We start from the raw sequence: 15,790 nt of genomic DNA, 5'->3' as shown, positions 1-15,790 counted from the left end.
AATCCCCCATTACTATTGTAGTGTGCTTCCTACATATCTTAGTTAGCTGACTAGCAAAAAGTTCATCTACTTCCTCTGCTTGGCTGGGTGGCCTGTAGTATAGACCTATGGCAATGTCGTTTCCTCCCCTTTAATATTGACCCAAATGTATTCAAGGTAGTTCTCATCATTGTTGTGCTCTATTTCTGTAGAGATGTAGTTATTTCTTATATATAGTGCAACTCCGCCTCCTCTTTTATTTGGTCTATTTCTTTTAAATAATTTAAATCCTTCTAGCTGTATGTTCCATTTGTGGGTTTCATCCCACCAAGTTTCTGTAATGGCAACAATATCATATCTGCCCTCATTTACTTGAATTTCTAATTCACCCTGTTTAATCCTCATACTCTGTGCATTGCTGTATAGACATTTGAGTCCATTTTGATTGACTCCGTGTTTACTGTCTACATAACCTGTGTTATGCTTGACTGCCCCTATTTTTTTGCCACTTGTATGATTCGTGCACATAGTATGGCACTCACTATTAAATGCTTGGTTTTGCTTGACAGCAGGACTGACAATCTTACCTGCACAAACATCTATGTTACATGCACTGATAACCCTATGAATTTTAGATTGCTGGGGACAGAAATGTTCTATATCAATTAATTCTCTGTCCCCGCTGTTCAGTTTAACAAATCTGTGAATTTAATGCCAAGTAACTCAGTCCCTTTCTTGGATGGGTGCAAACCATCTCTTTTGTACAGTTTTTCATTGGACCAGCTGCAGGCATCATGACTAACAAAACCAAAGCCTTCCCTTTTACACCACTCCTTTAGCCACACATTAAACTCTGCTACATGCTGGCCCTTCCCTTTTTGTTCCTTATATACTGGTAAAACCTCTGAAAAGATAAGCCTACAACCTATACTGTTAAGTTCATCCCCCAATCTCTGGAAATCATTCTTCACAGAAAGTACATCTTTTGGGTCAGATCATTTGTGCCATGATGTGTAATAGCATCAATGTCACAGTCCTTAGTTGCATTCTTGAGTATCTTAAGAATACGCCTCTTGTCTCTGCTGGCAGTAGCACCTGGCAGAAACCTGACCTCTTTTAAAACCTCCATATCCTTTCCTAAATTTACATCCCTTACGATTGAATCACCAACCAGAAGGTGACTTCTCTTTTTGCATAACTTGCTCTTCTTGTGCGACTCTGACTCTCCCCTTGTATCCAGCAGCTCCAATTACCAGCCTCAGGAAGGTTGTTCTTGAATATAAAGAACTGGCAATAACATTTTTGCGATGGCTTGCAGATTGAAGAACACTGATCCAATATACAATACAATACAATAGTAGAGTTGGAAGGGACCTTGGAGGTCTTCTAGTCCAACCCCCTGCCTAGGCAGGAAACCCTATACCGTTTCAGACAAATAGCTATCCAACATCTTCTTAAAGACTTCCAGTGTTGGGGAATTCACAACTTCTGGAGGCAAACTGTTCCACTGATTAATTGTTCTAACTGTCAGGAAATTTCTCCTCAGTTCTAAGTTGCTTCTCTCCTTGATTAGTTTCCACCCATTGCTTCCTGTTCTACCCTCAGGTGCTTTGGAGAATAGTTTGACTCCCTCTTCTTTGTGGCAACCCCTGAGATATTGGAACAATGCTATCATGTCTCCCCTAGTCCTTCTTTCTCTTAAGCTAAACATACCCAGTTCCTGCAACCGTTCTTCATATGTTTTAGTCTCGAGTCCCCTAATCATCCTTGTTGCTCTTCTCTGCACTCTTTCTAGAGTCATATCATGACTTATATCTTGAATTCTGGAAATGAGGCCAATTTAAATCTGGCTGATTTAATTATGGAAATGTAGTGGAAGAAAGTAACAGAATTAGAATAATTAGAACTAGAATAATCAAGGAAAAAGAGACTAAAATGGATTTTAGCTTACGAAAGAACTGACAAAAACATATATATCATCTGTTGGTGATATCACTTCTTAAATTGATAATATCTGATAATATCTTTGACTTCTACTGTTACAAGGAGAACAGTGAAAGAAAAAAATGTAAGGGGCTTCTAAATCATTCATATCCAGAAACTCTGTAGGCTTCTACAATTTAAAAATAGAAAAATCAATTCTCCATATATAAGATCTGCCAAGACTGAAGAAAATGCCTGCAAAATTAGATGATTTAGAAGGGACCAGGATCAGACAAGTTGAACCAAAAATATACAAATGCTATGCAGTAATTACTGCCTCAATGCGGCATGGCATGGAAGCTATCAGGCCTGTGGCACTGCTGAGGTGTTATGAAAGACCAGGATGCTTCAATAGCGGCCTTCAGCTCTTCTGCATTGTTCGGTCTCATATCTCTCCTTCTCCTCTTGGCAATGCTCCATAGATTCTCTATGGGGTCCAGGTCAGGCGAGTTTGCTGGCCAATCAAGCACAGTAATCCCATGGTCATTGAATCAGGTTTTGGTGCTTTTGGCAGTGTGGGCAGCTGGAAAATGAAGTCAGCATCCCCATAAAGCTCGTCTGCGGAAGGAAGCATGAAGTGCTCCAAAATCTCCTGGTAGACAGCTGCGTTGACCCTGGTCTTAATGAAGCACAATGGTCCAAAGTCTTGTTGCTCAGTGGTCCAAAGTCCTCTTTTCTGATGAGAGCAACTTTTGCCAAAAGCACCAAAACCTGGTTCAATGACTGTGCTTGATTGGCCTCTCCATTCTTCCTCCATACTCTGGATCCTTGGTTTCCAAATGAGATGCAAAAGTTGCTCTTATCAGAAAAGATGAGACATGAGACCGAACAATGCAGAAGAGCTGAAGGCCGCTATTGAAGCATCCTCGTCTTCCATAACACCTCAGCAGTGCCACAGGCTGATAGCTTCCATGCCACACCGCATTGAGGCAGTAATTGCTGTAAAAGGGTCCCAAACCAAGTGCTGAGTAAATACGCATGCTTATACTTTTCAGAGGTCCAATATTGTTCAATGAACAATCCTTGTTTTATTGATTGCATGTAATATTCTAATTTTCTGAGATGGTGGATTTGGGGTTTTCATGAGCTGTACGCCATAATCATCACAATTATGACAAATCACGGCTTGAACTATCTTGCTTTGCATGTAATGAGTCTTATCTCATATATTAGTTTCACCTTTTAAGTTGCATTACTAAAATAAATGAACTTTTGCGCAATATTCTAATTTTTCGAGTTTCAACTGTACAACCAAGCTGATTTCTTCTGTTTTCACTTTTTGCCTTCTTGTTTTTCTTAAACAAGTTTTTATTTGTGAAATAGTTTAAAACATTTTAAAATATATTAAATCAATTTTCTATTTGTCTAAATGTAGTGGACATTTTAACTCTATGTATGCCAAAGGAATACTGTACATATTTTAAAAACTAGGTGTCTTTAATGTTCGTGTTTGGATTTGCCTTGACTTTAAAACATACCTTTCATATTCAAAATTGGCTGATCTGTCATTATAGAAGCATTATAGCATCATATTGCTACAAAATTTCTGGAAATTCATTATCTCTAATTGTCACATTTTACCAGTTCCATTTATGATATTCTGTCATAATGTATGAAGGCTGTTAACCAAAAATACATATATTATCAGTGTTTGCTTAAAAATAATATAACCTTTTAAAAAATGCAAACAATATTGTATGTATTATATGCTTTTATCATAGGCTGGGTAAGCACACTGGTTGGTGGACAGAAAGAAGGCGCTCGAGGCTTCATGTTTTTTATCATTAATGTTGATCTTACTGAAGAAGGATTGTGTAAGTGGATCCCTTCGATCATTTTGCTATGCTAGGGCTTAAATATCATTTAAATGTCACTTCTCTTATAAGACCTTTTGTATATCCCACTGTGAAAAATATTCTGTAGTGTAGTAAAATGTAATCATTTAAAATGCTTTAATCACATGCAGTTTCATAAGACAGGTCCTTGACTTACAACCATTCGTTTAATGACTGTTCAAAGTTAATGACAGCAGTGAAAAAAGTGACATGACTCGTTTTCACATTCACATCTGCTGTAGCATCCTCATGGTCACATAATCAAAATTTGAGTGTTTGGCAACTGACATGTATTTATGACAGTTGCATTGTCCCAGGTTTATGTGATCATCATTTGTAACCTTTCCAGATGGTTTCTGACAAGCAAAGTCAATGGGGGAGAAACAAGATTCACTTAATGACCGCTTGATTCACTTAACAATTACAGTGATTCAGTTGTTAACAACTGTGGCATATAGGTCATAAAATGGGGCAAATTCACTTAACAGCTGTCTTCCTTAACAATGGAAATTTAGCTCTCAATTGTGGACTACCTGTACTATAGCAAGAAGGATTTTCTTATTTTTCAGAATGCTGAAAAAGCACAATTCTGTGTGCTTTTTCCCGATCTTACAAATGTGATAATTCCTCATGTTCTAAATCAGCAGTATCCAAACCTGGCAACCTTAAGACCTCTGAACTTCAACTCCCAGAATGACCCAGCCAGCCATTCAGTTTTGTGAGTTGAAGTCCAGAAGATTGGACACCCTTGTTGAAAATGCTGCTGGCAGTTAGAAAGAAAAACAGTTCCTGATAATCAAATTGGTTTGAAAACTATCTGAAGCTTGTGCATGAATGCATACACCTTCTTTCCCTGGCCTTCCTGAGCTTATGCTACTTTACCACACCCTCCGGTTCACACATAAACTGCACCAGGCCTCCCCAATCCCACTACTGCACACCTGTCCTCCTTACCTGGATTCTCTCCACTTCCAGATATGTGCATCTGAGGTTATGACAACTGCTAGGATTGCCATCACTGAGTGAATCATGTGATATTGCATTTTCCAACTGCATTGTTTTATGATGGAAATTCTAGTTCTGGTTGTGGTTGTAAATTTTAGATTGCCTGTATAGTAACAACATCATATGGGAGTTGTAATCCTAGAACTTTGTTGTCACTTTTGCTTTAACCAACAAAACTAAAAATCATTTATTTTTTCCTTGTACAGTACATGTGGAAGATATTATTTTACATATGTTTCAATATATTCAAAAGTTACGCACAGAAGGACCTCAAGAATGGGTTTTTCAAGAATGTAAAGTAAGACATCTTTACCAAATTATTTTCTATTGGTTTAAGGAGAATTATAAAAGTCTCTCATTTAAACAGGTATCTTAAACATTTTGGTTTGGTATTTCATGATAGTGAATCTTAGAAAACCTATCATGAATAGAATATTAAGCAAGTAGCATCAAAATCTACAATGCTATTAATAGCTTTTTTTATTCCAAGAAGGTGAATTGAAATGTCACATCCAGTACTAAAGCTTTTTGAAGCTAAAACATTAGCCCAAATATTCTACACAGCTCAGAGGGCCTATATATGAAGAAAAAGACACTAGAGACAATACACACTAAGTTTTTAAAGATTTTTGTGGCACCATGGGATATCCCCAAGATAGTATCAGGCTTAAGTCTGCAATGTCCAAAATTGAACTGGAGCATGGAGAGTATTCGTGGCATATTGGTTAAAGATCGGATCCCCCCCCCCCCCTTAAATGTTACTACAGCCAATCTTTATTAACAATTATATTTTATTGTAAAAAAAAGCAATAGAGCAAAAATTTAAGAACATCTGGAGTGCCTCTAGATTCCTTACAAATTCAGACAATGCTCAGCTAAAAAAACCTAGAAATACAAAAGTTGAATGACATGGATGTCATTCCAAACTTAATTCCCTCTCTTGAGCCCCGAAATCAGCCCAGAAATGGGAATCTGCAAGGATCTTCCTCTAGCTTGAGGAAGGACCTTTTCAGGGCCAACAGCAGCCTCCTCCATCCACATTTATCAGCAATGCCAACTTTCCTGTCTCAGCACTTTTGACTGGTGATTCCAAGGAAATTGATCAATCTAACATGCAACTCTTACTTTATAAGGATCTTCAATAGGGCATTAGAGTTTCCCCTTTTATTAAGTTTTCCTGGTAGAACAGATGTATTGTATACCCTCTTTTTACTTTTAGCCTCAAATCTTGAAGCCACTATCTGATAACTACATTTATTGTCGCAGCAGTTAAGACAATAAGTTAACATCAAACGTGTTGCCCAAGAATACTACCTTTGTCAATAAGGATTGTCAGAGATCTGGCCAGAGATCACAGCCAGGGCAAAATAAAATAAATAAATAAATAACCAAATAACTATTACTATTATCTCAAACTAAAAAATGCTCATATACCCAGAGAAAGAATTTGTGAAAAACTGAGCTCAGTAAGTATAATGTATGCAACTATATAATAAACCCTACTGAATTCAATGTGGTTACCAATACATTAGTTTGAATATTCCTATAAACATAGTCTGAATGAGTGAATCTCTCATATATAGAAATAACTTTGAAACATTTTTCCAAGTAATATTTTATGTAACTATTTTAGGTACCGTATTTATCGGCGTATAACACGCACTTCCCCCCCCCCCCGAAAAATGGGGGGCAAATGATGTATGCGTGTTATACGCCGATATAATGTTAAGAAGCCATGTTTTTACAGTTTAATACGGCCCTTTAACAGCCCTCCCTGCTCTATGTAAATGCGGCCCGCCCACGGCAAGCAGAAGACCTTTCAAATTTCTCTCCCACCACCTCTTTTTCGCGCGCGCGCACACACAGGAAAAGCAGACAAGCAGGAGAGAGAAGAAAGAAGGCAGGAAGGCAGAAGGAAGGGAAGGATGGAACTGGAAGGGAGGCGGGAAGGAGGGGAGGAGGGAGTAAGGATAGACAAGCAAGAGTGAAAGAGGAAAGAAAGCAGGAGGGCAGAAGGGAGGTGGAAGGAAGGAAAGAAAAGCGGACACGCTGGAGGGAAAGTGGAAAGAAGGCAAGCAGGCAGGAAGGAGGCAGAAGGAAGGAGGGAAGGATGGAACTGGAAGGGAGGCAGGGAGGGAGAAAGGAAGGATAGGAGGATAGGGAAAGGGGAAAGAAGGCAGGCAGGCAGAAGGGAGGGAGGTGCAAGGAAGGAAGGAAGCATAGATAAGCAGGAGGGAAAGAAGGCAGGCAGGCAGGAGGAAAGAGGAAGGAGGGAACTGGAAGGGAGGAAGGAAGGAAGGGAAGGAGAAAGGGAGGGTGGAAGGAAGGATAGACAAGTAAGAGGGAAAGAGGAAAGAAAGCATCTGAATGTACTAAACACGAGTCTTCAGGGAAAAGATGCTTCAAAGTTCTTTATTTGAAATTTAAATTTTTTTCCTGAAATTTCCCTCTTAAAATGAAGGTGCGTGTTATACGCCTGTGCGTGTTATACGCCGATAAATACGGTAACTGTTCTGCATTAATAAACTAATACAGCCATCTCCAACCTAAATGCCTTCCAGATGTTTGGATTTAAAATCCAAGAGTTTTTAGCAATGGCCATAGTTCTCAGAAGTGTCCAGAATTGAGGAAGACAAAAATAATAATGAAATAATATTTTTCAAGAAAATTGTATTTATATAAATATAGTTTATCAAACTGATAATGATCCCATTTTAATTCTGAAAAATAGTACTTTTTAAAGTGATTCAGAGAATTGTCTCTGTATTTATTTCATCTTTAAAATAGCTTACACTTCAAACCTCATATTCATTTATCATTATTATTGGTAAGATGTTTTCTTTGTATCTATATAATGCAAAGAATCATATTTTTATGCACTCTGAAACATTCAAAATAACATAAGCAGTCTTTCAGTTTCATTCATGTGATTAATTCTGAATATTAGAAATCAAACTAAATCTATGTTTAAGAAGAATTTTCTGTGATTTAAAATATTAATCTGTATCTGCAAGAGTATTTTATCTTATTTTCTTTCTTTTGCTAGGATCTAAATGCTGTAGCATTCAGATTTAAAGATAAAGAAAGACCCCGAGGTTATACATCCAAACTTGCAGGGATGCTTCATGTAAGTTGCAATTTGTAGTATAGAGATATTTATATTGGTATATAGCTTAGAATATTGTATTTAATATTGTATTGCTTCTTAATATTTCTGGGACTTTTGAGAAAAAGTTATTGGTAACAATTGGACTTGTAAGCAAAGCTTTGCTTTTGTACCTCAAGTAGACTAAGGTTGCTAAGATTGGCAGCAGGAGAGACAATAGGGCTCTGTGTTATTTTGAATGCTTATCCATCTCTCTGCAGGATTCAGGGCTCCAATTATAAAAGCAGGGTTAATGGACTGTATGGAGTGTTGTATTTGGGTTTTCTGAGTGTATGTTTTGAAGTAGAGGTGAGAGAGAGGAAGAGCCAGCGGTTCTTCATATGGCTTCAACCCTCTCTTTGTTCAGCTAAATGCAGGACTAAATCAGGGTTGCCACTATAAAGAGTAGTAGTTGTTGATGGTACAGTGACCAATGTCCTCCTGTGGAGGATCATGAAATACAATTGAGAGAACTGGCTTGTTTGTTGCTGAACAATTTTACAACATTCTTTTTCCAATCAGAGGTGATTTGATTTTATACCTTTATCTGCTTAATAAATAGCATAGTTGTACTGTGAACTGAAATGTTTGTTACTTAAACAGTTTGATATTAAAAGATTACATTTTTTTCATTACTCTTTGCAATATGTATTGGGTTTTACATTATTTTAGCACTCTCAATGTGAGTCTAATGTCTGAATGTCTAGAGCATGCGTGTCAAACTCACGGCATCACATTACCGTTATGTGATGTTTCACGGCATTTTTCCCATTCACGGACCTGGGGTGGGTGTGACCTGCATGTGATGTATCTGGCCTGCGGGCCTCCAGTTTGACACTCCTGGTCTAGAATACATGTAGGGCTACCCTGGGGGCGCCTATGTTTCCCAGCATCTTTTTTTCAGTCTTCCAAACCCAGTTTAAAGAATTCATTTTACCTTTAAATTTTTGAACATCCTCCCCATAATATCAGACTGATGTTTCCCCAATTTGGGCAGTTCAGGGATGATTCACACCCTGGTCAGCACTTCTTTACTCTCCTACCATCGGGCAGGAGATATAGGAGCATAGCCAGCAGAACAAATAGGTTGAAAAACAGCTTTTATCTGTGGGCTGTCAGACTTCTGAACGCAACATAACACCACAATTAGATTTAATATGATAGATTTGCAGGGCCAGTGCAATGTGCAACATGCTCATACTGATGTAATATAATATAATATTACATACATATAGGTATGTGGGAATGAGTGTTAGTTATTACTTATTTGGGTTTCGGGATTCTATTTCTTTCATTTATTGTGTTGTTGAAATGTATTTTGTGTTTCGGGGGGGCTGCACTAAGGGAAGCTCATTCAATTTCATTGTACATATATTGTGCATTGACAATAAAGATTTGATTTGATTTGATTTGATTTGTAAGTGGCAAAAAACCCCACTTAATCCTACTTAGGATTTAAAGCATCAATTTTGTCCTTGAAAGTCTTCCACCCTCAATTTCAGGATGTTGATTGGATGAATGGATGGATGGTTAGGTGTGTGGGTGGGTTGGTCCTGCCCCAGCCTAGCACATAAAAGCACACCTAGATGTGATTGCAAATTTCACTGATAGGTGTGTAAAACACTAATCAATTGGCAAAGGAAATGTGAGTGCAAACTTACCCACAGAGTACAAAATAAACAAATCCCCAAAGTCCAGCAAGTTTGACTTAAGAAAGTTCAAATCCAAACCAGCCAGCACAAGAAAGGTCAAACATTGCAGAAGGTTCATCAACTGGTCCAGGTCCAGAGTCAATGTAATGGGATTTCAAGTCATGAATCAAGGCAGATGGAGTCTGAGTAAATTCATGGTTGTTATCAATAGAGAAACTTGAGTTCACTGCTCTTCTTAAGAGTTACCTTGCAATTACAGAGATGTCCTCTAGGGGCCAGCATTTACTTCCTTTTAATTCAATGTCAAGCCTATATTAGAATGGATGTTTTTCTTTCTGATCTGTTAATAGATCTTCTAAATGGCACCAATTCCTTGTTTAACTCTTATTGAGCACTTTTAAAATCATTTTCAGTCTAAACTAAAAGTGTAACATTTTATTTTAGTACTATCCTATTGAAGAAGTTCTTGCTGCTGAATATTTACTTGAAGAATTTAGGCCAGATTTAATAGAAATGGTATTGGACAAACTGAAACCTGAAAATGTCCGGTAAGATATATTGCCATATTCTGATGTATTACTGTGATTTATAAATGGTACATTGTGATGCTCATTGAAAGATATAAATTATATTTCTTCTCTAAATAACGAGGATTATCAAATACTTTCTAAACTAATACCTGAAGTTTGCCTCATTTTAAAACGTCTTCAGATGTCTTTGTGAAGACATTGCATGGGATAATAAATTAGGAGCAAAATTCGGTAATACTTTTTATATTGTAATGACAATTACGTGTTTTTCAAATGTGATTTTTTAAAGAGAGGGATTGTCATTCAGCTTTAATAATAGGGCTGTATGATGCTTTGAATCTGATTTCAGAGTTGCTTCTAAAACATAAGTGATCACAAATGCAGTGCCTATCAACTGGCAAGAGCTCCAGGAAGCAGATATAACTGCTTTAATGAATTGCCTACAGGTGCTGAGTGCATTTCCACTCTTGCAGGCTCTGAATCACCTTTTGAGAACAGAATCCAAAGCATCGCATTGCCTTTTAAAATAAATTCATCACTATTTATGCACTTATAGAGAGGGAATTCAACCTAGTAGTTATGACACTGGACTAGGAATTAGGGCAATCTGAAAATGAGCCTTGGCTGAGACATGGAAGCGAATTAGCTCACTTTCAGCCACAGAGAAAAGGCAAAAGCAAACCATATCCAAAAACATTGCCAAGAAAACTGCACACACTTGTCTAGGTAGTTAGCAGGAGTCAAAACCGACTCAAAGCCATCCCTCCCACCTTCCAGATAATACTAATTTGCATTCAGTCATAATGCTTCCATTGTTAGGTATGATTAGGAGGTGTGTCTGAATAAACCCTGAGAAGACGCAAAATAAGCAGCACCTGCCTTCCTCTATTATGAATCTGCTTTTCTTGTTTTTGTTATGATTAGCGTTTGCCTTCCAAGTCAGAAACAGGGAACATAACTGGAAGTCGATTTCCAATTTGATTAGGGAGTTTAATTTCTTGATTTGGAAATCTGAAAGAAAAAACTTTGCTTTTATGTAGCAAAACAAAAAGAACTCAGCAGTAAAAAGGGAAGTTATAGCTCATTCATCCTGCACTCATTATTCATTCAGTTTGTATCTGGTGTTACTTCAGCTCAGGTTGGTGTACATAGTGTGCTCCCATCTTCTGTTTTTTCTCACAAGAGCAAACCTTGAGGTAGATTGGTTTGGAAGAGAGCTTCAAAGTCACCCCAAGAGCTCCTTCTTTCAAGCATTACAACAGATTTCTTTTGAGGATCATCTGAACTGAGTCATCACATCTCTTTGACAAAGGAGAACCATGAGTTCCCTTTTCATACAGTTGCTGTACAGCTGAAGTACACTTCCTCCAGCTTGAGTCTCCTCCAAGTTCCGTGTAGCATGTCAACGGACACATTCCAAAATGTTTCTGGTTTGTGTGTGTGTGTGTAGAATGTGCTAAAAAGGTCAAATCGGTACCTTAACAACTTTTAAGACACCAATTTTGCTGTTTAAAATCTACCAATACAAAAAACCTGTACTGTTTTGTCCCTGGTAAGAGGTATTTGTTCCTTCCTATAGCCCACCTCTTGAAACAAACAGGTATTGGAAAGGAAAAAAAAGTGTGAAGAGAGAGTGCCTATTGATCTTTACTTCTACCGGTATTTGTGCAGTCTGCTCATTTTGCTGCCTCCAACAAATTATTTGTGAGGGAACAGAAAACAGAACAAAATGGTCTGTTCTTGCTCTGATAGTATTGAGGCTCTGGAGGTTCTCCCCCATTTGTAATACAAGAAGAAAAATATTCCTATCAACAGATTTGATGTTTGTTTAGCTTCAGTTGCATTAGCATTACTAATAGAACATGTTGCTCTAAATTTGTTCTACAGTTTCTATAATTAGCTGAATGAGGGCCAATCCCCCCCCCCCCCAAAACCCAGCAATTGCTCACTGGCAACTATTTTTTTCTATTGGCAATGAATAAATTTATATAGGGAATGATGATCTTGTGTTATCTTAACGTTCACAGAAGGTCTTTGTAGAACAACTATCTATATTGTAAAGAGACTTCCAGCTGTTGTGTAAATAATTTACTCTCTCTTTTATTGCTAAAATCTTGATTTGGGGAGGAGGGAGGGAGAGTACACTAGAAACATTTAGATAAGTAGCATTCTATCAATGTCAGTAATGGAGCTGTTACCATGGAAACTAATTTCAAATGGAAGTAAAGCTTCTCATGTTACTCTATTGTGCTTTGTATTCATACATAAAGTGCAAAAAAGCAATGTGGACTGTTTCATTTATGGCACATAAGATGCATGTTGATATTTTATTTGGCAAGGAAGAACAAGTCTAAATTGAACAATTGTTCTATTATTAGTTTAGTTCTGGCCATTATTATTAGATTTAATTTGTATGTAATGTTCAAATTGATAAATATTTTGTCCATCAAAGTGCCTTATTTGTTTCCAATTAAGAACTATTTGTCTCTGAAATGCAGAACAATGTTGATAGTAAATAATTTCTCTTGCATGTAATATGCCGCAAAGATAGTAATTGCCTCTTTATTTTAACTGGAAAGAAAAATAGAATCTCCTTATTAATTTCTCATTTTACTTGGTGAGATATTTACTTAGTAAAACAGTTTGGAATATGGCAGAGAGAGAGAGTCTACCATGGAAGGCTTGAAGCTCCCCCCCCCCCCCCAAGTATTTTATTTAAAACTAGTAGCTGATAACCTAGAATTGCCTGGGTAGTTATTTATCCTAATCCTGTATTAGGCAGGAAAAGTCCTGATTTCGGATCAAAGGTAATTTCTAATGTTGGATTTTCCACCTTACCAGAGGGAGCCCCCTTGGAGTACTGTGAAGTCATTACCATGGGAACTCCAGTTCACTGCACAGTAAAAGCCATTTTACGGCAGTTTGGTAGAAGCCATTTGAAGGCACAACAGGCTGTATCTTAACAGAACACACACCCTGAGAGTTGTTAGGGGTGTCTTACCCCCACAGTATTTTTTTCCAGAGAGTAAGTCATCTGTGTACCAAATTTGACTGAAATTGCTGGAGGCATTCCAGAACATACACACACACAGCCATTTATATTTATATTTATATTATACACACACACACACAATGTATATGTATATGTATATATATGAATGTATGTATTTGTGTTACAACCCCTGGTATGCCCAAATATGGGAGGGAGCTCACTACTCCCCCTTTCTGTCCTTCGGCTCATTACAGAAGACCATCCAGGCAGAAAACCATATTTTTATTTTTAATGTTGCCTTTGCTATGTTTGTGTTGTATTTGTGCTGATAAATAAATAAAGGGAGACTAGTATAGATCTATTTCAAGCTATTTCAAATCCCAGTAAGGGTATGGCTAGCTGATGAGAGCTAAATAGCTTGAAATAGATCTATACTAGTCTCCCTTTATTTATTTATCAGCACAAATACAACACACACACACACACACACACACACACACACACATGCTGGTTTTGTTGTATTCGGGTCTTTTCCCGTGTAAGATTGAGATTGTCTTGGCAACGTTTTGGCAAGATCTCACTTGCCACCCTCAGGCTGCTGAGAGAGAGAGAGAGTAGTTAGATAGGTAGGAAGGTAGATAAAGGGATAGAGTAGATAAATAGAGAGAGAGAGAGAGAGAGAGAGAGAGAGAGAGAGATACAGTAGGTAGGGAGGGAGAGAGAGAGGGTGTAGGTAGGTAGAGAGAGAGAAATAGAAAGCGATAGAGAAATACAGGTGAAACTCGAAAAATTAGAATATCGTGCAAAAGTTCATTTATTTCAGTAATGCAACTTAAAAGGTGACACTAATATATGAGATAGACTCATTACATGCAAAGCAAGATAGTTCAAGCCGTGATTTGTCATAATTGTGATGATTATGGCTTACAGCTCATGAAAACTCCAAATCCACAATCTCAGAAAATTAGAATATTGTGAAAAGGTGCAATATTCTAGGCTCAAAGTATCCCGCTCTAATCAGCTAATTAAGCCATAACACCTGCAAAAGGTTCCTGAGCCTTTAAATTGTCTCTCAGTCTGGTTCAGTAGGTATCACAATCATGGGAAAGACTGCTGACCTGACAGTTGTGCAGAAAACCATCATTGACACCCTCTATAAGGAGGGAAAGCCTCAAAAGGTAATTGCAAAAGAAAAAGGTGCACAAGCAGCAGGAATGACTGCAGCCTGGAGAGGATTGTCAGGAAAAGGCCATTCAAAAGTGTTGGGAACTTTCACAAGGAGTGGAGTGAGGCTGGAGTCAATGCATCAAGAGCCACCACACACAGACGGATCATGGACATGGGCTTCAAATGTTGTATTCCTCTTGTCAAGCCGCTCCTGAACAACAAACAATCTCAGAAGTGTCTTACCTGGGCTAAAGAAAAACAAACCTGGTCTGTTGCTCAGTGGTCCAAAATCCTCTTTTCTGATGAGAGCAACTTTTGCATCTCATTTGGAAACCAAGGACCCAGAGTATGGAGGAACAATGGAGAGGCATACACTGCAAGATGTTTGAAGTCCTGTGTGAAGTTTCCACAGTCTCTGTTGATTTGGGGAGCCATCTGCTGGTGTTGGTTCACTGTGCTTCATTAAGTCCGGCGTCTACCAGGAGATTTTGGAGCATTTCATGCTTCCTTCTGCAGACGAGTTTTATGGGGATGCTGACTTCATTTTCCAGCAGGACTTGGCACCTGCCCACACTGCCAAAAGCACCAAAACAAATCAATGACCGTAGGATTACTGTGCTTGATTGGCCAGCAAACTTGCCTGACCTAAACCCCACAGACAATCTATGGGGCATTGCCAAGAGAAAGATGAGAGACATGAGAGTGAACGATGCAGAAGAGCTGAAGGCCGCTATTGAAGCATCCTGGTCTTCCATAACACCTTACCAGTGCCACAGGCTGATAGCTTGCCACGCCACATTGAGGCAGTAATTGTTGCAAAAGGGGCCCAAACCAAATACTGAGTACATATGCATGCTTATACTTTTCAGAGGTCTGATATTGTTCTATGTACAATCCTTGTTTTATTGATTGCATGTAATATTCTAATTTTCTGAGATGTGGATTTGAAGTTTTCATGAGCTGTAAGCCATAATCATCACAATTGTGACCAATCACGACTTGAACTATCTTGCTTTGCATGTAATGAGTCTTATCTCATATATTAGTTTCACCTTTTAAGTTGCAGTACTGAAAGAAATGAACTTTTGCACAATATTCTAATTTTTCGAGTTTCACCTGTACAGTAGATAGGTAGGGAGAGAGAGAGAGAGAGAGAGTAGTTAGATAGGTAGGAAGGTAGATAAAGGAATAGAGAGAGAGAGATAAATAGAGAGAGAGAGATAAATACAGGAGGGAGGGAGAGAGGGTGTAGGTAGGTAGAGAGAGAAATAGAAAGAGATAGAGAGGGAAATACAGTAGATAGGGAGGGAGAGAGAGTAGGTAGGTATGTAGGTAGATAGAGGGGAGAGGAGAGATAAATACAGTAGATAGGTAGGGAGAGAGAGAGTAGTTAGATAGGTAGGAAGGTAGATAAAGGGATAGAGAGAGAGATAAATAGAGAGAGAGAAAGAAATACAGGAGGGAGGGAGAGAGGGTGTAGGTAGGTAGAGAGAGAGAAATAG

At 38.2% G+C, this 15,790-nt stretch overlaps 1 protein-coding gene across 8 annotated transcripts in view; it reads left to right on the top strand.

Moving 5' to 3' along the window:
* IDE (insulin degrading enzyme) overlaps nt 1–15,790 on the top strand; it is an 84,207-nt gene that overhangs the window by 27,330 nt on the left and 41,087 nt on the right. For all 8 annotated transcript variants that reach the window (XM_081953917.1, XM_081953916.1, XM_081953912.1 and 5 more), the window contains 4 exons: nt 3,684–3,776; nt 5,009–5,100; nt 7,849–7,929; nt 10,044–10,147. In XM_081953917.1, coding sequence (XP_081810043.1) covers nt 3,684–3,776; nt 5,009–5,100; nt 7,849–7,929; nt 10,044–10,147 — 370 coding nt within the window. The remainder of the gene's footprint in view (nt 1–3,683; nt 3,777–5,008; nt 5,101–7,848; nt 7,930–10,043; nt 10,148–15,790) is intronic.

The sequence above is a fragment of the Natrix helvetica genome (assembly GCF_964273705.1).
Source record: "Natrix helvetica genome assembly, chromosome: 5".
NCBI classification, from domain to species: Eukaryota; Metazoa; Chordata; class Lepidosauria; order Squamata; family Natricidae; genus Natrix; species Natrix helvetica.
This window is presented reverse-complemented; position numbering and strand designations above follow the sequence as displayed.